A 25,073-nucleotide genomic window follows, 5' to 3' on the forward strand; every position below is an offset into this window, starting at 1 on the left:
GATCTCCTCTAGGACCTTTATTATCTGACTGATGTTTGCGTCTACCACCTCATCTTCCCTCCATATACCATACCTTGGATTCTTCACTATACTCAAGTCATGTTTGCCCATTTTGTTTGGGCTGATCTCCTCAAAGAGGATTTCTCTGAGCACCACAGCTAAAGTACCCCCAGTCACTCTTTACCATATTATTCTATCTTCTGAATAGCACCATTGAAATTCCCTTATTTGTCTACTGATTTATTATCTCTTGCTCTCCCCAAGAGAGTGCAAGCTTCTACTATGCTGCACTCCAATGTCTACAATTGGTACAGACAGCATGTAACACTTCCTGACTGACCCTCATGTTTGTCTTCCAAATTTGTCTCTGCTTTCTCTACCTTGACCAGCCTCCTTCTGCTCCCCTAAAAATCAAGTCACCCTATTTTACCCTCTGGATCTCATACCTTGGAAAACAATCCTGCCTACATCTTCAACTTCTTTACTACATGCTTCACTTCTTCCTCCCTCCTCTCTTACACCTTTCATAAGAATAAGATTTCTTCTGCAGCTTATGGGTTTGAGAGATGAAGATGACTTTCTTCCCCATTGCTGCTTCTTGCCCCTGACTCCTCTATTCCTCTTGTAAACCTCTCTTAAGAGTAAGAATTTCATGACATTTAAAAAAATAGTTGTCAATGAGACCTTTGTTTTATTAATATGTGGTGCTAAGGGTCAAACCCAGTGCTTCACACATGCTAGGCAAGTGCTCTATCACTGAACTACATCCCCAGCCCCATGACAACTTCTTTTGCCATTATCTATTCTCATTTATTCCTCAGCTTCATCTAGATTTTTTGCCACCTGGTTCTTAGGGTTCCTCTGTAAAGCAATCTCTGGTTTCTCACTGCTCCAAATTGGAGGTGCCTTTCTTACCATTTCAGCAGTTGGTAAAGTCAAAGATCACAACAGCAGGACAATGGACTCATACCTGTTTCTTAGAACATGAGGAGATCTACTCATCCCATAGTCCCAGAGCCGCTCCACTGCAGCAATAAAATAATGTCGTGTTTTCTTTTGAAAGCTGCGGGGGCCCTGGTTTTCATCCTCACCATAAATATCAAAATCTTCCCTCTTTGTTACAAATGAGATGGTATCATCATAGTCAACGTCTTCTTGCTCTAACTGAAGAGTAGGACCCAGCAGCTTGGATGGAGTCTTTTCAGAGCTTTCCATTGCCACTTTAACAAAAGGAACTTCTCCAGGTCTATTTGTTTTATTCCCTTTGAGAGGTCTTGGTGTTTTCTGAAGAAGGATATTTTCCATGACTTCAAGGTGGCCAGGAGAATCACGACTAGTTTCTCTAGTTAAAAGGTTTTTCTGATAAATGGGAAGTTTAAGAAGCAATTCAACTTTTCCAGATACTTTGGGCAAGACTGGTTTCAAGAGAACATTACTCTCATTATACTTACACATGACTGAGTTTGTGGCACTTGTCCTCATGGAGCCAACCTTTCTTTGATCTCTGATCTCCAAAGATGGAATGGATAAAGAAAGGTTATTTCTTTTTGCTCCTTGTAAGAAATGATTGCTTTCTTGGGTCCTAGAACTTTTTGTCTTAAAAGTATAACTGTAGGCTAGAAAATAAGAAGAATTGTCTTGAGATGGGATCTTGGTCAAATCTGTAGGTATAATTGATGGAAATGGTGATATCTTTGTAATGGGCAATATAGAGCTATCCATCTGAGTGATGTCATGATTCATCACAGGAAAATCTAATAAGGGAGACTGAATAATGGTTTTCTCCTGCTTTTTATTATAGTCTATGTGCGTCAAATATTTCATGTTTTTGGATGACTGGTTTGAGCTATCATTTGCAATTAGCCCCTTTTCAAGCTCTGTTTCTTCTAGTGGGAGTCTGAATTCCTTTGACATCTGCTTACCATGTTGAACAAAAACATTCTTCTGGCATGGTTTAAGAGACATCCTTGTGGTGCTTATGTATTTCTCCATTATTTGCGTGGTTTGATTCACCAAGCCTTCCAAGTTTGTTTCCTCTTCCTCCTTAGTTTTTGATAAATGGGCCATGTGAATCTCTGTTCTATTTGTTGAATCATTTACTGACCTGGTGTCCTGAAGTACTGGTGTATATGTCCCCTCATCTAAACTTATATTCTGCCTAGTACTCAGTAAGAAAAGGTTCTTTAGGAAATTCTTATTGCCAGTCAGTGTATACCCCTGAGGCAAAACTACATTCTCTTGAATTATTGCTTTGTTCTTTTCTATATCTTCCTGAAATTTTTTTTCTTGATTGTGTGTATCATTTTCTTGTACATTAGTCAAGTTAGTAAGAAATATGGTCCTGTTTCTTGGAAAAATCATCTCTTTGAGTTCTGTGTCCTTTGTAAATTCATCTTCTGCTATTACTACTTTATTTTTCTCTGACAAGAAATTCTGATCTTTTACAGACTTTTTTGATGCTAAGGATATTAATTGCTTCAGTCCAGAATTCAAGAAGTTCTTTGCATGGGTCTTTTGCTGCCAATTTGCTGACTCTGGCAAGAGTGGCATCCTAAAGAATGACATATCTGGATTTTCTGAATCTTGTAGCACAGGCCCCACCCTTTTTTCCATATTCTTTAATGGAGTAGTTTTATTTGACACATAATTTAGCCTCAAAGCTGGAGTATTTTTGTGCATTATTAGCATTTTGTCTTGGATCAAAGATGTCACTTCTCGAAGCCCAGTATTGCTTTCTAATATAGTGTCTTGCCAGACAGATGTACTATTCTCAATTAAGAATGTTGGGCTGTCAGGGTAAGTTCTTCCATTCGATGTTGAATTATTAGATGTCTTGTTTGCTTCTATCAAAGAAATATTAAATTTAAATAAAGCATTATCTTTGGTCAACAAAGAAGGTGTATGAATTATTTTCTTTTTAAGTAACCCTTTACTCTTCATTAATGATACATTTTTTCCCAGTGAGTTTTCTTTACTATTCATTAAATCTGCTTCCAACAACTTGGAATCATTTCTTTCACTCAAGCTCAGAGATACACCAGACCCAGTAATGGGAGATGACTTTGTATCAAATAAAATGGTGCTTAACTGACTACTAAAGTAAACTGGCATATTTGGGGTTCCTAAGGAATTCGTCTTTTCAGGACCTGCTGCCAAATTTTCTGATAGATTATTTGGAGAACCCAAAACTTCTGAATTAAATTTCTTCAAATGTACTGCTACAGTTGTTCCCAAATTCTCATTTGATCCTGATTGGAGACCTGGATCAGGAGTAAATACTATGTCTTCATCATGGTGGAGCTCAGGCCTGAGGTGTACCACTTCAGATGGACCTTCATTACTGTCTGTTGCTCCAGGTGAATAATCATCAGGAATAGTCTCATATGTGGCTTTTTGAAGATCAGATAAGGATAACCCATGTGGAGTAGGACTTTGTCCCAAGAGCATCAAAAAATCACTGGAGACACTTTGTACTTTGATGATCCCTGTTCTCTCTTCTTCAAACTGAGGGTCAATCTTCTTTATGTCATTTTCTTGTATTGAGATGGCTTTGAATTGCTTCCTAAGGCTCAGATGCCTTAAATTTTGGGAGAAGCTTCTGGGTTGAATAACATTGTTTTCACCAATCAGATATGTTGGAATATCTTCATATGTGTTCTCATAATAATCACCAATGTTCCTGTCACAACTAGAAACCTTCAGTAAGGCTGTCATGCCTCTGTTTCGAAAGTCTGAGTTGTGGCATCCCAGAACCCACAGACCTGGAGATGAGAAAAAATAAGACTCTGGTTACTCAGAATCCAGGTTTGAAGTAAATTCTGTATTAAGAGGTTCTCTTCCATTTTTAGGTAAATGAAAAAATATTGGTCAAGACCATTATATCACAAGTCATTGGGTGAAATTCTTGACACATGTAACAATCCAATGATGGTAGTAAAAGTGGATTTTGCATTGCTGCTATTATGCCATACCTGTTTGTGACCACAAAGGGCTATAAATTAAAATGGAATAAAATGGAGAAATGTAATTAATACAAACAATAATGAAGACTATTAATAGTCACACAAAACTCTCTGATGCTGACAGTGACTTGAGGAAGGGTTTTATATAGGTTAAATGTTATTGCCATATTACAATAGTTTCTAGAGTCAGACTTCTTGGGTTCAACTCCTAGCTCTAAAATTTACCAGTTGTATAACTTTGAGCAATGTACTTAAGCTCTCTGAGCTCCAGTTTAAAAATTTGAAAATGAGGATAATGGTATCTATTCTATCATTCTATGCATTAAAATCACATATAATGCAATATGCTATAGTTTGGATGCAGTTTTTCCCCAAAGGCCCATGTGTTAGAAGCTTAGGAAGTCATAGTATTGGAAAATGGTTGAACCTTTAAGAGGTGAGGCTTAATGGAAGATCCTTAGGTCACTAAGGGTATGTTCTATAAAAGATTAAGGAAATTCTATGTTATCTCTTGGCAGTTCTCAGGAGAAGGTTGCTTTTATGCCTGAGCTTGGCAAGTGAGGTAATCACAGCTATTGTTGAAAGGAGAATATAAATAACTAACCTGGGTTTTCCATTGACATGAAGACAGTTTCTCCTGAGAATGGGAATAGAGTAAGTGTGTCTTCATAAACCATTTTGTGTTTGAAGGTATATCCAGAGAAGAAGACAGATAAGAAGTTGGTCTGTGCTCCAACACTTAGAATGTACCAATATGCCACCTCATGCAAACAAACTGACAACTGCAAGCTATCAAAAACATAGCCATTGATACCTGCAAAGCAATGGGGAATGAGAGGTTTACAAGTATTCTGGATTTCTTATTTTGGATTGTGTCTTCTCAGGGATTTTCCTGTATGCATATACATCCCTGGTATATCTGTATGTCCAAATCTCCTCTTCTTACAAGATTGCCAATGAGATTAGATTAGGGCCCACTCTAATAATTTAATTTTAACTTAATAATCTTTAAAGATATTATCTCCAAATTCAGTCACATGTGAAGTACCAAGGTTAGGATTTAACAAATGAGGCTCAACTCAAAGCTAAAGGGCTAAAACTTGGAGACAAGGGGTATAGCATTAGATGACAGAAGTCACATACTGGAAGGAGAGTATAACCCACTATATAAAATTTCAGGCTTCTCAGATAATGTCCATGTCCATTTTGTTCAGGATTTTTAGTTACATTTAGTGGAAGAGATACAGTGACATGTGCTTATTCCATCTTAACCAGAACTGAAATTTCAAAAGGCATATATTTTTAATTTTAATGGATGCAACTACATTTGTTTCAAAAAGACTGTACCAGTGATCCACTAGAATACCTGTTTACCCATACAACCACTAGTAATAATGGTCTTGTAGTTTTGCCAGTCTGATAGTTATAAAGTACTATTTCTTTGGCATTCTATCTTGCCTTTCCCTAATGATAGACTGAAATTTTATCATGCTTTTGACCATTTAATTTGTGTGTATATATAAACAGTACACATATGTATATATGCGACAGGCTGAGTTGTGTCCTTTCCAATTCAGATGTTTAGTCCTAAACCCAGTACCTCAGAATGTGACTGTATTTGGATATAGGTCTTTAAATAGGCAGTTAGTTAAAATAAGATCATTAGGGTGAGCCTTAATCACCTTATATGAAGAGATTAGGATACACACAGGTAGAGAGGGAAGATCACATGAGGATACAGAGAGAAGATGCTTACAAGGAGAGGAGAGAGACTAAAGAAGAAACCAAATCTGCCAACATTTTGATCTCAGACTTTCGACCTCCAGAAGTGTAAGACAATACATCTCTGTAATAATTATTATAGCAGTCCTAGAATATGAATATAATGATATAGTATATGAGAGTATTGTTATGGAGAAAATGTGTGTTTAAATTAGTAACCTAGGTATGGAAGGGTTGATGGAAAGGTATTAATATAGAAGGAGATAAAATAAAACTAAATGGGAGAGGGCAGCCAAGTAAACATTGAAAGGAAAACTGGTGACTGGGTTTTTGAAATGTGTGTTATATGATTACATTTTTTAAATGTGTCTCTTAGATGGCATTTAAATGCATTCATTATCTGGACATCAGTTTGGTGGCATCATCAATTTCCCTTTATCCCACTGGACTGAAGTGATGTTTTACTCACTGTGCATGACATTGGAGGCTTGGAATTCTGGATCATGGAGCTGTACTCCTACTGCATTGGGGAGAAAGCGCTGCATATTCTCTGTGAGGTACCAGCTTTGGTTCTCATCAAATACAGAAAACAGGATGACATTTCTTTTATCTGACATCATCTGTTAATTACATGTATTGAAAGGGAGAAAGAAATGTTGCTGATACTGTAAGGCAGGCGCTAGAAATCTATGATGGAAGCAATGACATATATATAACATATCTAAGCTTTTGGTTCAATTATATTTCCTCTTAGGGTCACTGTTATGGCATGTACCAGGACCTGGGAATGGGGATGGGTGTTACAAGCAGTGAATATATGTTTAGGCAAGAGGGTGACTAGATCCACTAAATTTAGTTTTTCTGGCTTTAAGGCCATATGCTGGCTGATTTTTTTGGTATAGTCTGTAGTTTCATTCTCTCCGTGTTCTGATTAGAGGATTTAACTCTTTAAACATGCATTTAGCAACTACTTTCCACAAGGCTACCAATCTATAAAAAAGTAAAAATAGAAAAACAGAATAAGATAAGGTGAACTACAAGAACAACAAACAGCACTAATATCTAAGTTTTCTATTTAAACAAATCAATTTTTCAGAACAACTTATATAATGAACCAAATTTATGAGTTAGTCCACTTGCTAATTGAATCTTGTTATAGTTTGGATCTGGAATGTCCCCCAAAGGCTCATGTGCTGAAGGTTTGGTCTCCAATACAGCAGTGTTCTGAGGTAGAGCTTTTGGGAAGTGACTGAATTATGAGGGCTCTGACCCCATCAATGCATTAATCCATTTGATGGATTAATAATTTCAATGGATTACAGGAGGTGATGGAAGTGGCAGTAGATGGGATCTACTTGTAAGAAGGAAAGTATGTCTTGTCCTTGTCCCTGGGTCTCTTTCTTGTGCACATTCATATTCTCTCTCTCTCTCTCTCTCTCTCTCTCTCTCTCTCTCCTTCTTGACTTCCATGAATTGAGCAGCTGTGCTCTGCTACAATCTACCCACTGTGACAGTTTGCCTCACCATGTGCCTACAGCAATGGGGCCAAGTGACTTATGGACTTAAATCTTGAAATAATTAACCAAAATAAATTTTTCCTTTCTTTAAATTGATTTTTTCAGGTATTTTGTCACAGCAACAAAATTTTCACTTCATTCTAAGTGAAACCCAGTTTATTTCTTTTATTTTACTATAAAACAGACTACTGTATTTTCTGCAGGATACAGGAGGACATACATTGAGAGAATAAGAAATATCTGGAAGTTCATATGCATCTTCCATTTTTAAGTTTTAAACACAGAACTTGGAAAGAATAACACTCACCTGGTTTCCTCTTTGATCTACAGATTCTTTGTAGCAGATGAGGAGAGGGCCAATGAGCCCAGAAGCTAGATCTCTCTCCAGATTAATGAAACTAGAGTAATATCGGGTCAGGCATCGAGGATCTGATTTAGTTGGCCCATCTTCTACAGTTATTGTCCATTTATACTTGAATATTTCTCCTGGCAGTATTGGCAAATCCTTCAAATGTTTTACACCTACCCACAACCAAATCCAGAAATAGCTCAATTAGAATATAACAAGCCACATATTAGTAATGTTAAGTTGAATAGTTTGGCTTAAAACTGGTTCCATACATATTTTAAGTTTGTCTAAAGGTTTTCTTTAAATAGTAACCATGTTGCTACTGCAAAGGTTCTACAAATCTGTATGTATGTAAGAAATTTCTCAGTAAATGGAAACTAAAATGGCCCCTGGCATAAGATTTACTAAATTTTTTATCAATAAAAATGGGTCCAGCAGACTTTTGTTTAAAAAAATATATATGAAGAAGAAAAATATTCTAAGGGCCAAAGGGAAATAAAAGACATTAAAGAGAGTGGTATTCCAGAACTGATTATCCAGTTGATTGTGGTAGGGAATAAGGAAGGAGAACTTATTTGATTTTTAATAGTAAAACCATTGGAATTATAGACAAGAGAATAATCAGAGTTCAGAAATAAGCATATGTATAAAAAGTAACTTATTTAAAAAACACAAATGTTGTTTTTGGATTTAAAATTTTTAGAATAAATATTTAAACAAAGCAAGCAAATATATAATTGTGAAGTCAAAAAACAAAGAATTAGCACTATAAGCAATGTTTAGAGATTTTGAGATGAAACACCAAAAATCTAAAACAAAAATGATTAAAAATAAATGCCACAGCTGTGAGTGGTGGTGTATGTCTGTAATCCCAGGGGCTTGGGAGGCTGAGGAAGGAGGATTGCGGGTTCAAAGCCAGCCTCAGCAATGGTGAGAAACTATGCAACTCAGTGAGACCCTGTCTCTAAATAAAATATAAAATTAAAAAGAGTTGGAGATGTTGCTCAGTGGTTGAGTGCCCCTGAGTTCAATCCCTAGTACTCCCCTAAAAAAAATGAATGCCTCTAGGAAGTGGAACTTACAACCCTTCAATAGCTTAAACCTTAAGCAACTATGATTTTGATAAAATAAATCATTAAAATCAAAATTTAGAAAGAATATTTATAGTATAAATTTCATTAAAAGGAAAATATTTTACTCAAACTGCTAAAAAATGAGTAATTGAAATTGAAATATAAAATTACCAGACTATCAACAAGCATATCAAAACTAACACAATATGACCAGGTTAAAATCTCCAATTGATAGATGGTGATTGGGTAAACTCATAAAAACCATATGTATGCTTGTTGAGAGCCACAGCCGAAGGGGCCCCAGCAAACTTCCAGCTGCCAGCAAACTTCCAGCTGCCAGCTGATGATTGGCTCACAGCGACCCCAGCAAACTTCTAGCTGCCAACTGATTGGCTCCTCTGTGGTGATGCTCATTGGGCTGTTTCCCCGCCCTTTCAGACCATGGAGCTGCTCATTGGGGGACTTTTTTTGGCTCCACCCACGCAACCCAGCCAATCCGCCTCAAGAGCAGGAGGATGGTGGGAGGTGGAGAGGCTTGTGGGAAGCCGGTGGTGGCAGTTGGGCTCTGAGGGTTTTTCCTGAGGAGCTGTGTGGTTTGGTATGTGGTTCTAAAAATAAAGTTCGTTTCTTTTGACAAGTGGCTCCTGAATTGTGCCCAGCCAGACTGCGGCATATGCTTTTTATGTGGACAAGACCTAATATGAAATAAACAAACATATGGGAAAATAATATCATGGAAAAGATAAACTAATTAAGCATATGTGGTAATACTAAAATTAGAAAAAAATAATTCAAGTTAAGGATCATAAAAGACAACCAAGGACATTTTATTGATAAAAGGTGTGATCCATGACAAAGATATGTCATGAATCTTTTTTTAAAATTTTTTTAAAGTTGTGATGGACCTTTATTTTATTCATTTATTTATATGCAGTGCTGAGAATCTAACCCAGTGTCTCACACATGCTAGGCAAGTGCCCTACCACTGAGCGCCAGCCCCAGCCCTATGTCATGAATCTTTAAGCAACAAATAATGAAATTAAAAGTAGAAATATTAAAATATTAGATATCAAAAGTGTAGAATGAAGCCAAAAACTAAACTCAGAGAAAAAAAACATGACCTTCATATCAGAACAATCAGCTTTAAGATTTTAGGGCACTTAAGAGTTGCAGTCTAAAGTTACACCACATCAATTCTAGGAAGCCTTAGGGGTGTTTTACATAAGCTATCAAACAGTTACTTCGAGTACTTCTGCTATTACCTTTAGGCAATCTCCCTGAGTATAAAGGACTGACATCAGTGATTCCATGAGGGTAGATGTTATATGGCCGGCTTGCTTGATTCTTAAATATAATCTGAAAAGTAAAATGATATAAGTAAATCAGATATAAGATACCCTAAGACAAGTAAGGTCAACAAGAAAACTGTGGCCTATCTCCAGAAAACCAAAAGCTGCCTTTATCCATATTATAAGAATTTGAGCCTAGATAAAATTAAAAAACATTTTTTTCATGAAATTGTTTAGATAGCAACTTATGTTTCTCATTGAAGGTCCCTTTCCATTTCTTTTTTTCTTTTCTCGCCCCCCCCCCTGCATTGCTGAGGCTGGCTTTGAACTTGTGATCCTCCTGTCTCAGCCTCCACGCCCCTGGGATTACAGGCATGAGGCCACCACCCTGGTGCCTTTTCATTTCTTTAAAAATGATTCCAATTGTTTCAATAAATATTTCCTGCACCTTCTTATGCTAATTGCATGAGGATACTGCTTCCTCTCAGTCTTTTCCATTGTTCAGAGAAGGATACAGTGATTCAGATGATAAAATGTTCGTTGAATGAGCAAACCTGACTAGAAGAACAGTTGATTATAGCATCAAGCAGGAGTGACAAGTGGTATCATCTGATTTAAAAGAGCTTTAAAAGAGAGGAAGGAAGCAGAGATGAAGACCCATGGAGACATTAATTATTCCTCTACATCTGCAGATGTGTGATAATGAAGGTTAAAAAATCTACTTTTGGGGCTGGGGCTGTAGCTCAGTGGTAGAGCGCTTGCCTAGCATGTATGAGGCACTGGGTTCGATTCCCAGCACCATGTAAAAATAAATAGGATAAAGGTCCATTGACTTTTTTTAAAAATATGTTTTTAAAAAATCTACTTTCACTTGCACTCGTCTTAAAAGCCCATTCATTTGGTAAAACACATATTTCTTTTTTCCCCACATTTTTTTTGGTGAATTATATTTATATTTGGTGAATTATATTTATACATACTGATGGGGTTTGTTGTTAAAACCACCTATTTCTTATCATATTAACACTCTTATTTATTTCTTTCCATATTAAAATTTTCTTTCCCTTTCTTGTAAGAACACAAGCTAAGATTTCCAGTGTAATAGATGTGTTACCTTTCTTGTCCTGATCTTAAATAGGAGGATTTCTGCATTTTACCAAGAATGATACTTAGTGGGTTTTTGTTGTTGTTGTTGTTGTTGTTTATATCTTTACCAGGACAATAATTCCCTTATAATACCGATTTGTTGTTAAATTTATGAATAGTTGCTGAATTTTGACAAATGATTTTTTCTGCAGCTACTGAAATTATCAGATGGTCTTTTCCCTTTTTATGCTTTTATGTGTTAATATGGTGGATTACACATTTGATTTTCTTAGATTAAGCTAACTTATTACTCCTGGGATAATTCTGTCATAATGTATTATCTTTTATTTACATTACTGTGTTGGGTTTACAGATTTTCATTTAGGATTTTTTTAACCTGTGTTTATAATGTTACGGATCTGTAATTTTAATTTTAACGTTCCTTTCTCATATTGTCTTGGTCAGGTTTACAACCAATATTTGTTGAACTAGAGAAATAAGCTGTCAGTCTCTATGTAAGCTTTGAAACATGGCTCCCAAATTCATTGACATTCTTCCCATCAAGAGATGGACCATATTTTCTTTTCTTTCATGATAGGTGGGTGGGCTTTGACTAATCTCAACTAATAGATCATGTCATGAAGTGCTATGTTACTTCTGATGATGGTCATAAAAGGTGATAAACCTTATGATTTGCTTACTAGAACACACACAGTTGGAACCCTGAGTCAACATGAAAGAAGTCTCACTATGGTGTGAAGAAAGCCAAGCCAAATATTTTGAGTCTTATCCATGTTGCAGAATGTGAGTCATCTCTTTTACTAAAAGGCAAAATATTTATATAATTTGAAAAGAAAACAGATGATAGCTCATTTCTTTTAATTGCTGAATAATATTTCAATTTTATGGATATAACACATTTTGTTTATCCATTCACCAACTGGTGAACATTTCTGTTTGGGTACTGAGGTTTGAATCCAGGGGTGTTTTACCACTGAACTGCATCCCCAGCCCTTTTTTATTTTGAGACAGGTTCTTGCTAAGTTGCAGAGTAAAGTTGCTGAGGCTGCCTTGAACTTGCCATCTTCCTGCCTCAGCCTCCCAAATGGCTGGGATTATAGGGTACACCAATGAACCCAGCCAATTGGTGAATATTTAAATGATTTTCACTGTGCAGCTGTTATGAAGAGTGCTGCTATAGACATTTGCATACACATCTTTGAATTGACCTATATTTTCATTTATCTTGGTTATATTTCTAGGTGTAGAATTAGTAGGTCACATGGTCATTCCATCTTGAACTTTCATTATTCATTAATGGATTCATTATTTTATATTACCACCAGAAATTTATGAGTGTTGCAATTTATCCATGTCCTCACCAACCCATGTCTGTCTTCTTGTTCATGGTCATCCTAGTAGATATGAAGTGGCATCTTATTGTGGTTTAGATTTGCAATTCCCTGGTATTCAGCATCTTTGCATGTGCTCACTGATTACCTTGTATATTATCTTTGGAGAAATGTCTATTATAAATCCTTTGCTCATTTTTCAGTTGGGTCATGTATTTTTATTGTTTATTTGTAAGAGTTCTTTATATATTTATATATATATATATATATATATATATATATATATATATATATATATATATTATATTATATTTAATATTTTGGGTATTAGATCAGATATATGATTTGCAAATATTTTCTCCTATTCAGTGGGTTATTGTTTCACTTTTTTGTTGGTATCCTTCAAGGTACACACATTTTAAATAGTGATTAAGTTATTTATAAAGGCTTTTTTTTTTCCTTCGGTTGCTTCTGCTTTTGATGTCATATCTAAGAAACCATTATCTAACACAAGGTCAAAAATGTATTCTTTTTTTTCAGTGGGGGGGGTACCAGAGATTGACCGCAGGGGCACTCGACCCCTGAGCCCCAACCCCAGCCCTATTTTGTGTTTTATTTAGATACAGAGTCTCACTGAGTTGGTTAGCACCTCACTTCTTTTGTTGAGGCTGGCTTTAAACTCAGGATCCTCCTGTCTTGGCCTCCCGAGCCTCTGGGATTATAGGCATGCACAACCACACCCACCTCATAACTACAAATTTCTTGTAATGCAAATAAACCACTACTTATTTAAACCATATTCATGATTATTATTTGCAGTGTAAGCATTGTTTCTTTCTTTATTTTTTTGATACTGGGGATTGAACCCAGGGGCACTTAACCACTGAGCCACGTCCCCAGCCCTTTTTATTTGTGTGTGTGTGTGTGCGTGTGTGTGTGTGTGCGTATGTATGTGTATATATATATATGTATATGTGTGTGTGTGTGTATATATATATATATATATATATATATATATATATAGTAGTTGGACACAATACCTTTATTTTATTTATTTTATGTGGTGCTAAGGATCTAACCCAGCACCTCACATGTGTTAGGTAAGTGCTCTACTACTGAGCCATAACCCAGCCCTTATTTTTTATTTTGAGACTTAGTCTCACTAAGTTGATCAGGGCCTTGCTAAATTGGTGAGGCTTTGAACTTGATATCCTCCTGCCTCAGCCTCCAGAGCCATTGGGATTACAGGTTTGAGCCACTGTGCCTTGTAAGCATTCTTAATACCCTAGATCAGAAGTCATCAACCATTTTCTGGGAAAGGCTAGATAGTAAACATTTATATTGTCTCTCTGTCTTCCTCCACTGTTCCTCTTCTTCCTCTCTTTGTAATCCTTTAAAAACATAAATTACCTTCTAAGCTAGTAGGCTCTGCAAATATCAGGCCATAAGCTAAATTGGTGTAGGCTGCTGACTCGTAATGTATATAATCAGGAAAAAAGTACAGGAAGGATATGTATCAAAATCTAATCCATGAGTAGTTTAAAGGAGTGGTGAGTTTAATGGGTGACATTAAATTTTATTCTACATACTTATATAATTATATTTTAAATATATCCATATTTATTATTATAAACAATAATAAATATTGATATATTTAAAATATAATTATATTTTATTATTTATTATATTATTTATTATTTTTAAAAGATTATGTCCATTGGAGGCAAGGCTGAATTATGAATGTTGTATAAATTCAAAATCTCCCATGCTTTTTCTTCTTACTTAATCCCAAATATTATCCTTAACTTACCAATAGTGTGTCTCCAACTTCCCCATAAAGTAAAGGTCCCAAGATTCCTGATTCATACTGAATAGTTTCACGAGTCTTAAACGTTTTATCTGTGTATGCCACAAATCGGACTTTTTTGTACTTCCTACCAATCCGCTGAGGACCATTATTCAAATATTGACTTTTATAACTTCTGTATGAGAGATAAAAATATGAGGGGTTGGGATAGAAATTTTTAGATAGGAAAAATCCAACTCTTAAACATCTGATGTGATTTAATGAGAGTGAGAAAAATATAAGCATCTCTACTACTTAGCTAAGTTTACTACTTAACTACTTAGTAGTGTCCAAATAATGTTAATACCTACTATTATTTGGATCTGAAGTGTCCCCCAATGGCTCACATGTTAAGAGATTAGACAGGAGCCTGCAGCACTATTGGGAAATGGTGAAACCTTTAGAAGGTATGGCCTAATGAAAGGAACTTAGGTCACTGGAGCTGTACCCTTGAAGGGATATTGTGACTCCTGGTCCCTTCTACTCTTTGTTTCCTGGCCTTCATGAGATGAACAGGTCTTCTACCCTAGGCACTCCTACCATGATATACTGTGCCACCATAGGCCAAAAATGATGTGGCCAAGCAACCAACCATGAACTGAAATCTCTGAAACCAAGCCAAAATAAACCTTTTTTCTTTTAACTTAGGTGTTCTGTCATAGTAACCAGAAAGCTAACACTAACCCTTGCCATTTGATTCTATACTTGTACTAACTCTTAAACATAGCTTAAGGATTTCTTGGTTTGAATAACTGAGAAACAAATTTTGAGTAGGAAAGAGTCAAAATGTGTTTACGTGTCATTGGAGGTGAGGACTGATGGGGCATAGTCCCAGTCCTCCTCCTCAGCAGCAATATAATGTATCCAAGTTTTAGGATGCTTCTTGGCAACAGAGCGAATTTGGATCAAGGAAGAAGAATTGGCATCATCAAACCTGAACACATCCATTTCAGAATCAAGATACTCATCATATTCTTCTTCCTCTTTGGTATTTTTCATCCGTAGTTCAGGTTCCTCTGGGCAGCTATCTACTTTGATGTAAGCTTCCATGCCATCTGGAATCAAACAAACCAAATAAAGTCAGACTCCTACAGGATTCTCTTGCCTTAAATAAAAAAGAAAGTACCTTAAATTTCCTTGTTCTATATTTTTAGTATTTGAAAGCCTAGGGCAGTCCAACTCCACATCCCCATATCAACTAATGATTTCTATATTGTTATGGTTTAGATGTGAGGTGTTCCCCAAAAGTTCATGTGTGAACTTTTGTGTGAACAATGCAAGAATGCTCAGAGGAGAAATGATTGTGGCAGGTGTCATCTAATAAAGCATTAGCCCACAGAAATATATTAATAGGATGGTGACTGTAGGCAGGTGGGGTGTGGCTGGAGGAGGTGGGTCACTGGTGATGTGCTTTGGGGTTTATATTTTGTGCTTTGGGGTTAGCAGAACTTTCTCTTTCTCCCTCTGCTTCCTGCTGTCATGTCCTGAGTGCCTTTCTTCTGCTTCCCTCTGCCGGGATATTCTGCCTCACCTCACGTGCAGAGCAATGGAGTTAGCAGAGTATGGACTGAACCTCTGAAACCATGAGTCAAAATAAACGTTTCCTCCTCTAAGTTGTTCTTGCACAGTACTGAAAAAAGCTAACTAAAACATATTTACTCCAGTGACTTACCATACAAACTATTGATTTAATAACAGCTTACCAGGAAAAATATAAAGTCCCTGAAGTCTCCATTTTTTAAAAAAAAAAATTTCCTAGGCTCAAAACCAGTTCCAAAAGAGAAATATTTACATATGTTATCAGACAAAATTAACAACTTTTTAAAAAGGAGCAAGACATAGATGGAGGAGTGTCAGGCAAAAGGAAAATCGCCAAAGCAAAGATCAGAGGAAGAAACCAGGAAATATCAGATAATCCATTTTGTTGGTCATTTTTTACTCCCTAATGTCTTGTTAAAATTCTATAAATATGTAACTGCCAGGAAAAAGAAGTTTCTATTCTTAATTACTATAGAGGACTATAGTAATTAAGAATAGAAACTCATAGAAAGTAAGGGGAAAGGGTAGATACACAGCCAAGATCAAATATCTTTCCTACAGTAATCAAGGAATCTGGAGAAAGGTTAGCATAAGAGTGATATGGCCAAAGGATTGCCTCCTCAACGTTTTTCTCCAACAGGCCTCTGTATGGTTTGAATATTTGTACCCTCCAGAACTCATGTTGACATTAATTGCTATGGTGATGGTATTGGGAGTTACAACTTTTAAGAAGTGTTTAGCTCTACTATGTGAGGAGCCACAATGAGTTCCACACTTTCCAATCCTGATGCACCATGGGGATCTGAAAGATCACTGTAGTCTGGCACAGTAGTGCAATGAGTCAGGACTCAGTCTCCCCCACCCTCTGATAGCAAGGCAAGTCTTCTGAGTAGGCACACCCCTGGGGTTGAGATACACTCACCTATTGTTTTTAATCCTACCCTTTTGTCCTGTTTGGGATAGAATATTCCATGGAAACTCCCTTTGTGTGTCCCCTTCTCTTGCTCTGCCTGCCTTTGGGTGTGACCTTCCTAAATGTCAGCCAATCTGCTGACAGCAGACATCATAAAGCTACATTGAACCCCCTAAAACCTGACCCCTTGCCTCATTTGAATGGCTTCTCCTCAATAAAAGGGTTCAACACATGCATTCTCTCTCTCTCTCTCTCTCTCTCTCTCTCTCGCTCTCGCTCTCGCTCTTGCTCTCGCTCTTTCCATGGACCCCTAAGGTCAGTGGAGCCATCACAGGACCCAAAGAAAAAGGTATTTCTCTGTCTCTGTGTGGTTATTTTGTGCAGCCCAGTTCACTGGAGTGAACCTGAGTGTTTTAGTCGTGAGAAATGCAACACCACCCTGATGAATAGACTAATGCTGTTAATGTGGGAATTGGGTTTCTTCCCCCCCCCATATACATAGGAAAAAATATATAGATGTATATATATATATATATATATATATATATGAATATGTACATATATATATTCCTAATGAATTACCCAGTTTTGATATTGTGTTATAGAAGCTCAACAAGGACAGCCTTCCATGGCCACAGTAGAGTAGAAAAAGAAGCTGAGCAAGTTAGCAAGGTCCTAAAACAACTCAGTGAGACCCTGTCTCTAAATAAAATATAAAAAGGGACTGAGGATGTAGCTCAGTGTTAGGCACCCCTGGGTTCAATCCCTGGTACCAAAAAAAAAAAAAAAACCCAAAAAACAAAACAAAAAAAAACATTCCCATCAGGTAGTCCTTGAAAACCTCATGTGGTGCCTCATTTGCCTAGATTTCCCACAAAACATCTCTTCACCTACAACCTATAGTCTCTCTTTCCATAGTATTGAATGCTAGTTCATGATATCAGGCCAGGAAACCAAAGAAATATTGTCCCATTCATTTTCCCCAACTCACCCATCCCTAACTATCCCTTCTTCCTCTATAACAGACATTCAACTAAAAATATACTACTAATACTCAAACCATCTTATTCTCAAGGTAAAATACTGACTTGGATACTAGCAACTAGGGGATTTTAGTTGAGGTCTAACATGATCCAAACTCTATAATGGCACGTTCTGTAACATACTATATTCCTATACACTGCCTAGTAAATCCCGTTGAAAGTAGAACTGGATATTCACAACATTCATTTTTAAGTTCCAAGATATTACCATGTTGGTGGGAAGAGATATGACAAAATAACAGAAATTGTCCAAGGTCCATCAAGACTGTCTGAGCAGTAAGGAAAGTTACTGAAGATATCTCTAAGGAGGCCTGGCGATGGTTCCTCACAAGAAATGTGTGACCTTCAAGGAATATTGAGTGCACTTCAGGGGTGGTGCCCATTCCGATAACATGCCAAAAGACTGATTTCCTGTGGCATCCAATCAGACCTGTTAAACAAGAATAAGACAACTATTGCTTAGAAGTAAATAACTGGAAAATACTTTTGTTAATTGACAAACACCTGTCTGGTTCTGTTCAAACTGATCCTTCTTTTGTAATCCATTTCTGACCTCTCCCAGAACTTATATAGCCAAATCACCATCTCAAAATTCCCACCTGGATAGCTCATAAAACCTACATTTTTCAAAACCAAATTTTCTCTTTTTAAAAAACATTTTTAGTTGTTTATGTACCTTTACTTTATTTATTTATTTATATGTGGTGCTGAGGATTGAACCCAGTGCCTCACACATGCTAGGCAAGCGCTCTACCACTGAGCCACAACCCCAGGCCCCAAATTTGTAATTTTCAATACCTTACTCTCTTTCAACTTCCTTATCTCAGTGAATGGCACCATCCAGCAATTATACAAGTGAGAGATTTCCTTGTCACCATCATCACCTCTCATATCCATTGTAACACCAACCATGGCAATATAGTAAATAATAGTTATTCCTTATCTTGTTCTAAAGCTCACTTCAAGTGGCACTTCATGAAGAAAATATAGTCTAGGTCAGTTTCCTTAGTTATATACTTATATACAATTATGTAATTTTCTTTCAGAGTAATTGTTGATTTGTAATTTTGCATTTTTATATTGATTCCTTCATTATTATCCATCTCTTAATCTATAAGGTATGTGAGAGCATGAGCTTGAATGTTTCAAAAATAATTTCTTTCTTAACTCTAAAAGAATGAATATTCATTATAGAATTACTGAAAAATATAGAAAATAATTAAGGAAAATAAACCTGAGAGGGGTGATACACACACATACACTCCTCCTAACAACTGAGGAAGCTGAGACAGGAGGCTTGCAAGTTCAAAGCCAGCCTCAGCAACTAAGCGAGGCCCTAAGCAACTCAGCAAGACCCTGTCTTTAAATAAAAAATAAAAAGGGCTAGGGATGTGGCTCAGTGGTTAAGCACCCTTGGGTTCAGTCTCCAATACCAACAAGACAAAACAAAAACCCAGAGGCCAGATTTCAGTGGGCTTTCTATTGTGATGCACAGTTGTCTGAGAATTGGAGAAGAGAGCTCTAATGCTGAATTCAAAAAACTCTGAGGATTATTGAGAAGGCATGCACATACCTGGAAGAGACCTGTTTACGTAGCCATTGACTGTGTGCATTCTAGGCAAGGGCCCAGCAGATGGAGAATCCATAGCCTGTGTCAAGGGGCCCTTTGTTTCTGAGTGCCAGCTCTTCCCTGATGAGAGAGAAGGTTAAAAAAAAGTCACCTAACCTTTCTTTCATGAGTGATTCTCCTTCTGTTCTTTCCTGTCTCCTTCCTTTCAGAAAAAGATACTCACAACTTAAAAATGTTTGTCACAAAATGGGAGTTCATAACCCACTTGAATCAAATATATGAAATATGATATGTCAGGAGCTTTGTAATGTTTTGAACAACTAACAATAAAAAAATGTTTGTCACAAAAATAGACATGGAAGGGCTGAAATTGTGGCTCAGCGGTAGAGCGCTCGCCTAGCAAGTGTGAGGCCCTGGGTTTGATCCTCAGCACCACATAAAAATAAAAAAAAAAAATAAAGGTATTGTGTCCATCTATAACTAAAAAATAAATATTAAAAAAATAGACATGGGTGACTTATCCCCTCAAAATCAATGAGAGGAGGGAGAAAACATTAACAAACTGATTGTCTCTCCTTATATTTGTCCATAACAATAGGTTGGAAAGAATAATGACAAATAATAACTAGGGAAAGGGAGAATATTGGTTAGTTTGAGCCATGATTTAGTTAAAGGGAAGTAGATGAAAAGGGCTGTCAGTCCTTGCCTCTGGCATAATTGCTTCATTTCAGTGTATAATGAAACTCTACACACCTGAAAGCTTCTCAACCTCCTCTCTAAAATGATGGAGGCCTCAATTAAGAGCATAGTAGTTTACCAGGTGTGTTAGTGCACACCTATAATCCCAACAACTTGGAAAAGAGGATAAAGAGTTTAAAGCTACCTTCAGCAACTAGCCCCAGCAACAAAAAAGGCTAAAGTTTAATCCTCATAACAACTGTTTGAGAAAATATTTCATTTTTAGATTTGAGGAAACAGATGCAGAGGTTAATTTGTCAAAAGTCACATTCTTAATGAGAGATGAAGATTAAACAATGTATTTAGGAAGTACAATCAAAAGTCTTTGCTTATGGATTTAAGGAGAAGCACAAGGAAAACCTGTGACCTAGTTCCTCTATTTTCCTACCTCATAGCTGATGCTAGCACCATGCTCTTGAATTGTTGGAACTATGAGCTAAATAATCCTCTTTTATTTTTAAAATATCTTACCTCTCGTATTTTGTTATAATAACCCAAAATGGACTAAGACAAATAGCATCATCAAGTTCATGCATCTCACCATTCTATTTCTAGGATCTATCCTGAATAGTAATATTGTTTGTCTTCCTATAATCACCTACTCTGAACAGAAGCAGCCCACATTCTCAAATACCAAATTAAGGCAATAATTTGACTTCTTTCAGATTGGAGCTCACTAACCTTCATCAAATACAGCAAAAAGCAGTACAAATTGGTGCAACATCTGTGTTCTTTCTTTGGCCAAACTCCCTGGGGGAAATAGAGTGAGGGGGGGAATATGAATGAATTTATCTTCTATATAAAATCCCATCATAGAAAAAATCACCACTAGGAGGAGACATTTTTTTATCAACTACTTGAGAATAAGAACAAATGTAGTCCTTTGTTGTTAGCTTTACTGTAACACTGTTTCTTTGATATAAAGTTTCCTATTCCACAGTTTATAAAACCATCTGTGATAAAGGGTTATTTATTTAAATTTCAAATTTGTTTTGGACTATTACTTTTATAAAATACATTAAAATGAATTACTAGAAAAATGGAATTTAATAGACATACAAAAACATAAGCCAAATATAATCAATCTCTCTCTCTCTCTCTCTCTCTCTCTCTCTCTCTCTCTCTCTCTCTGAATACACACAGACATACACACACATACAACAGAAAACAAAAACATTACAAAATGGATGGAAAATAGGTAACGTTTATACTTTGCAATTTTAAGTGATACTACTTCATACCCACTAGGATGCCTATTTTTTTAATTAAAGACAAATATTGACAAGGATGTGCAGAAATTTCAACCCTCATGTAAAATAGTGCTGCTGCTGTGGAAAACAGTTTGGTGGTTTAACCAATTATTGTTGTCATTTTAAACCACTAAATTGTGGAGTTATTCAACAATAGAGAACTAGAACATAAGAAAGTTCAGATGAAGCTGATTTCACCATAAAAACAGGATTAAAACTAAATTATACAAAGTTTAATTACCTAATTTACTTTATACTATTAAGGTATAAATTAAAAACACATGAATAAAATTAAGATTATTTTAGGATGATTAGTTACAAAAATAAACAAACATCTACATTACTCAAATTTTATATACTTTTGACTTATACAAACTAAGCACTTGAACCACTCACTGATGTGTTTACCTCCATAAAGCTTTCCAGGAAAAGAAAAGAATCTTTTTTCAGAGAAAAGAACACAAACCCTGTTATTAAAAGATCCTGTCCTGGGCTGGAGTTGTGGTTCAGAGGTAGAGCACTCACCTATCATGCATAAGACCCTGGGTTCCATCTTCAGCACCAAATAATAATAAAAGTAAAGATACTGTGTCTACGTACAACTAGAAAAAAAAACCCCTATCCTTATTTATGTCCTTATTTCATTTCTGTCCTACCCTTTCACATACTTACCTTCTCTACATACCAGCAGAGCTCCAATTAGGCCTGAATTCAGGTCTTTTACCAGATCCACATGAGAAAGATATGAGTAGGTGAGACATGGTGGATCAGAGGCCATTGGACCATTCTCTTTCAAGACCTGCCATACATAAGTATGCCTCTCACCAGGAAAGACTTTATCATCTTCTTTCTCCCTTTGGCTAGTCTGATCATCATATTCAGCTCCTAAAGAAAGAAGGTAGAAAACTGTCCTTTCTATGCCCATTGTCCACTCAGAGGAATATATCAAACTCATTGGAACAAATGGATTCTACATAAGAAATAAACTTTAAGGATTTTTAATGTTTTTGCCATAAAGAAATTATAAATGTTTGAGGAAACAGATGTGTTTAGTGTCATTTAAACATAACACAAGGTGTACATGGTTGGAAGTATTGTCACTCCCCATTAATATGAACAATCTTAATGTTATAATGTACTAGTTAAAAATAAATTTAATTTAATAAACAATGTATAAAAACATCCAAATGTACTCCAAAAGATATGCTATTATCATCTGTTAATAGAGATCTTAAAAATTAAAAAAGAAGGAAGTGGGCTGGGGTTGTGGCTCAATGGTAGAGTGCTCGCCTAGCATGCCTGAAGCACTGGGTTCAATCATTAGCACCACATAAAATAAAATCAAAAAATTAAGAAAAAAAAGAATAATTGTATGAAAAAAAAGAAGGAAGCAATTTAATTTGAAAAACTAATAAGCAGCAGCTATAAATAGGGGAAAGCCTTATGTATTCCAGAGGAGCTTGAGACCACTAACCCTAACATAAGTGGTAAAAATCAGGTTCTTATTCACATCTCCAGATTCTGTTAATTAATAATATTGCCTCCATTCTTGCATCATTTTGATCAATTCAAGTCAATACATCAACAAACATGCATTGGATATATACTTTGTTAACACTCTTTGATAGATAGGCATGGTTAAGATACAGAGATTTAAAAATTTTTAACTTGGTTCTTCCCTATAGGGCCAACACTATGTTTGATGGGGAATGTAGAAGTACAATTATAATACAATGTAGAAATATTCACTCAATGATCTGCTTTGTATTTCTATAGGTTTGCAAGTCTGTCATTTTTACCTCCCAAGTCAACTCTGGTAAGCCATATTACTATTTAAACCATTTGCCCAGACCACACCAGGTTAGGGTACACAAGAATTGTGTCTATGCTTAGCCCTTGCTGCAAAATTGTAGGAACCATGACCTCTCTAAAATCTCCCTGTGGGGCTGGGGATGTGGCTCAAGCGGTAGTGCACTCGCCTGGCATGCGTGCAGCCAGGGTTCGATCCTCAGCACCACACACAAACAAAGATGTTGTGTCTGTTGAAAAACTAAAGAATAAATATTAAAACGTTCTCTCTCTCTCTCTCTCTCTCTCTCTCTCTCTCTCTCTCTCTCTCCTTCCCTCCCTCTCTCTCTCTCTCTCTTTAAAAAATTTTTTTAAAAAATAAAATTTCCCTGTATTATTCTGAAAACTCCCAAGTGGATAAAGCTCATAGAATTAGCCTCATCATCTCCAGCAAAAACATGGGTGACCTTTTCTCTATACTGTATATCCTCTCTTGGTACTTTACCCCAACCCAAATTTGACGTGGATTCATGAAAGAAATCCAGAATATTAAGGCAATCTCATTTCAGAATAATAACTTAGTCAACATGTAAGCATAGTTAGGCTGTATAATATAGAGTATATATGCCAATAATGTATTAATGACTTACTTGAATCTTCTTGACTTAAATATGCTATCAACTATATGAACAGTGTCATCATCAACTTTGGTACCCTCTTCACTCATTTTCTGCTAGCTAGAGTAAAGGGTATGACCAAACAGGTTGTTTGTTTTAATGAGTTCACCTTGTGCTTCTGCTAGGTACTGACATTTTTTTTTAAGAAGGTATTTCATTTTTTTCAAAGTTAAGGGGAAACTCCAAGTCAGTCCCCCACCCCCCATTTCTTTCTCTTTTTAGCACCAAACTGATTTCTCCAGACAGAAAATATATGTGCAATGAGAGAGGCTTTAAGAATGTACAAACAGGACAAAGACAATTTAAATAAGCAAGATCTATTCTTGGTCAGCAGATGCTCTGAAGGAGCTAATACCTGGATAGTCTCAGGTATTTTGTTGTAACAATCCAAAAGGAACTAAGGTAGCCACCCTCATAAACAAGTACATCTCGCCTTTCTATCCCTAGCAAGACAGGACAATAGAAAGGCATTTTACTTACCCTCAGAAGCTTTCCAGTAAGATACACCAACAGCATGAAGACTGACAGGATGAGTAGCCATGTTGTTAAGTGTAATAACCACTGTGTCATAAACCTCAGCCTGGATGGTCGGACCCAGCAAACCTGCAAGAATGAGATGTCCCTCAAAGGTCACTTGAAAGATAGCACTCCAGTTGTTACAAAAGTGAGGATCAATGTCACAATGGAGAGGCAAGCTCCTGTGACTATTAAGAACAAGTAGTTATGCCAAAACCACCCCAGCCTCATGGTTGTTCTGAGGAAATATTTCTGGCAATTCATTAAGTGCATTCATCAGTTCAACTAATATTTGAGTTATTACTATATTCTAGGAACTGTTTTATGTACTGGATTTCACATTATGGAAACATTAAGCATGTAAAGAAATAAGAAGAAAATTTGAAGTTATTATGATTTCTATAAAGGATGACAATGTGTGCTAGAAAATAATGAAGCAAGAGGTAGGAGATACTTTAAATATAGTGGTCAAGAAGATCCTCTCTGAGGACATGGCATCTGCAAAGAGATCTGACTAATAAAAAAGAAGCAATAGTTTCAAAGACCTAGTGGAAAATCATTAAAAACAGATAAAATGCAAATCTCCTGAGATAGGAATAAGTTGGTGAAGCAAGGTGAATAAGTAATAGAAAATGTAGTTATAGAGATAGGGAACATAACATGTAGGACCTTATAGGGCATAAGAGCAGGATAAATCTTGATTTTACGGAAGTAAAAGAGGACAACTTGGAACTTGTTTTGGAGTAACTGTCAATAGGACTTGTGGATGGACTGGATGTTGGAGATAGAATAAAAGAGAAAGAGAGGAGTAAAAAATGATTCATATGATCTGTGGCTTGTACA

At 36.3% G+C, this 25,073-nt stretch overlaps 1 protein-coding gene across 7 annotated transcripts in view; it reads right to left on the reverse strand.

Annotated features, from left to right (window-relative positions):
- F8 (coagulation factor VIII) overlaps positions 1 to 25,073 on the reverse strand; it is a 103,160-nt gene that overhangs the window by 63,995 nt on the left and 14,092 nt on the right. For 6 of the 7 annotated variants that reach the window (XR_013154638.1, XR_013154636.1, XR_013154637.1 and 3 more), the window contains exons 3-14: positions 24,195 to 24,317; positions 21,922 to 22,134; positions 20,681 to 20,749; positions 19,265 to 19,381; positions 17,900 to 18,121; positions 14,993 to 15,251; positions 14,161 to 14,332; positions 9,886 to 9,979; positions 7,509 to 7,723; positions 6,154 to 6,304; positions 4,567 to 4,776; positions 971 to 3,761 (exon numbers count right to left, since the gene is read on the reverse strand). Coding sequence is in view for 4 of the 7 variants with exons in the window: in XM_077106708.1 (XP_076962823.1) it covers positions 971 to 3,761; positions 4,567 to 4,776; positions 6,154 to 6,304; positions 7,509 to 7,723; positions 9,886 to 9,979; positions 14,161 to 14,332; positions 14,993 to 15,251; positions 17,900 to 18,121; positions 19,265 to 19,381; positions 20,681 to 20,749; positions 21,922 to 22,134; positions 24,195 to 24,317 (4,636 nt within the window). In the remaining 3 variants the exon portion in view is untranslated. The remainder of the gene's footprint in view (positions 1 to 970; positions 3,762 to 4,566; positions 4,777 to 6,153; positions 6,305 to 7,508; positions 7,724 to 9,885; positions 9,980 to 14,160; positions 14,333 to 14,992; positions 15,252 to 17,899; positions 18,122 to 19,264; positions 19,382 to 20,680; positions 20,750 to 21,921; positions 22,135 to 24,194; positions 24,318 to 25,073) is intronic. The other variant, XM_077106709.1, reaches the window with a different exon arrangement.

This window comes from Callospermophilus lateralis, chromosome X (genome assembly GCF_048772815.1).
Source record: "Callospermophilus lateralis isolate mCalLat2 chromosome X, mCalLat2.hap1, whole genome shotgun sequence".
Classification (NCBI taxonomy): domain Eukaryota; kingdom Metazoa; phylum Chordata; class Mammalia; order Rodentia; family Sciuridae; genus Callospermophilus; species Callospermophilus lateralis.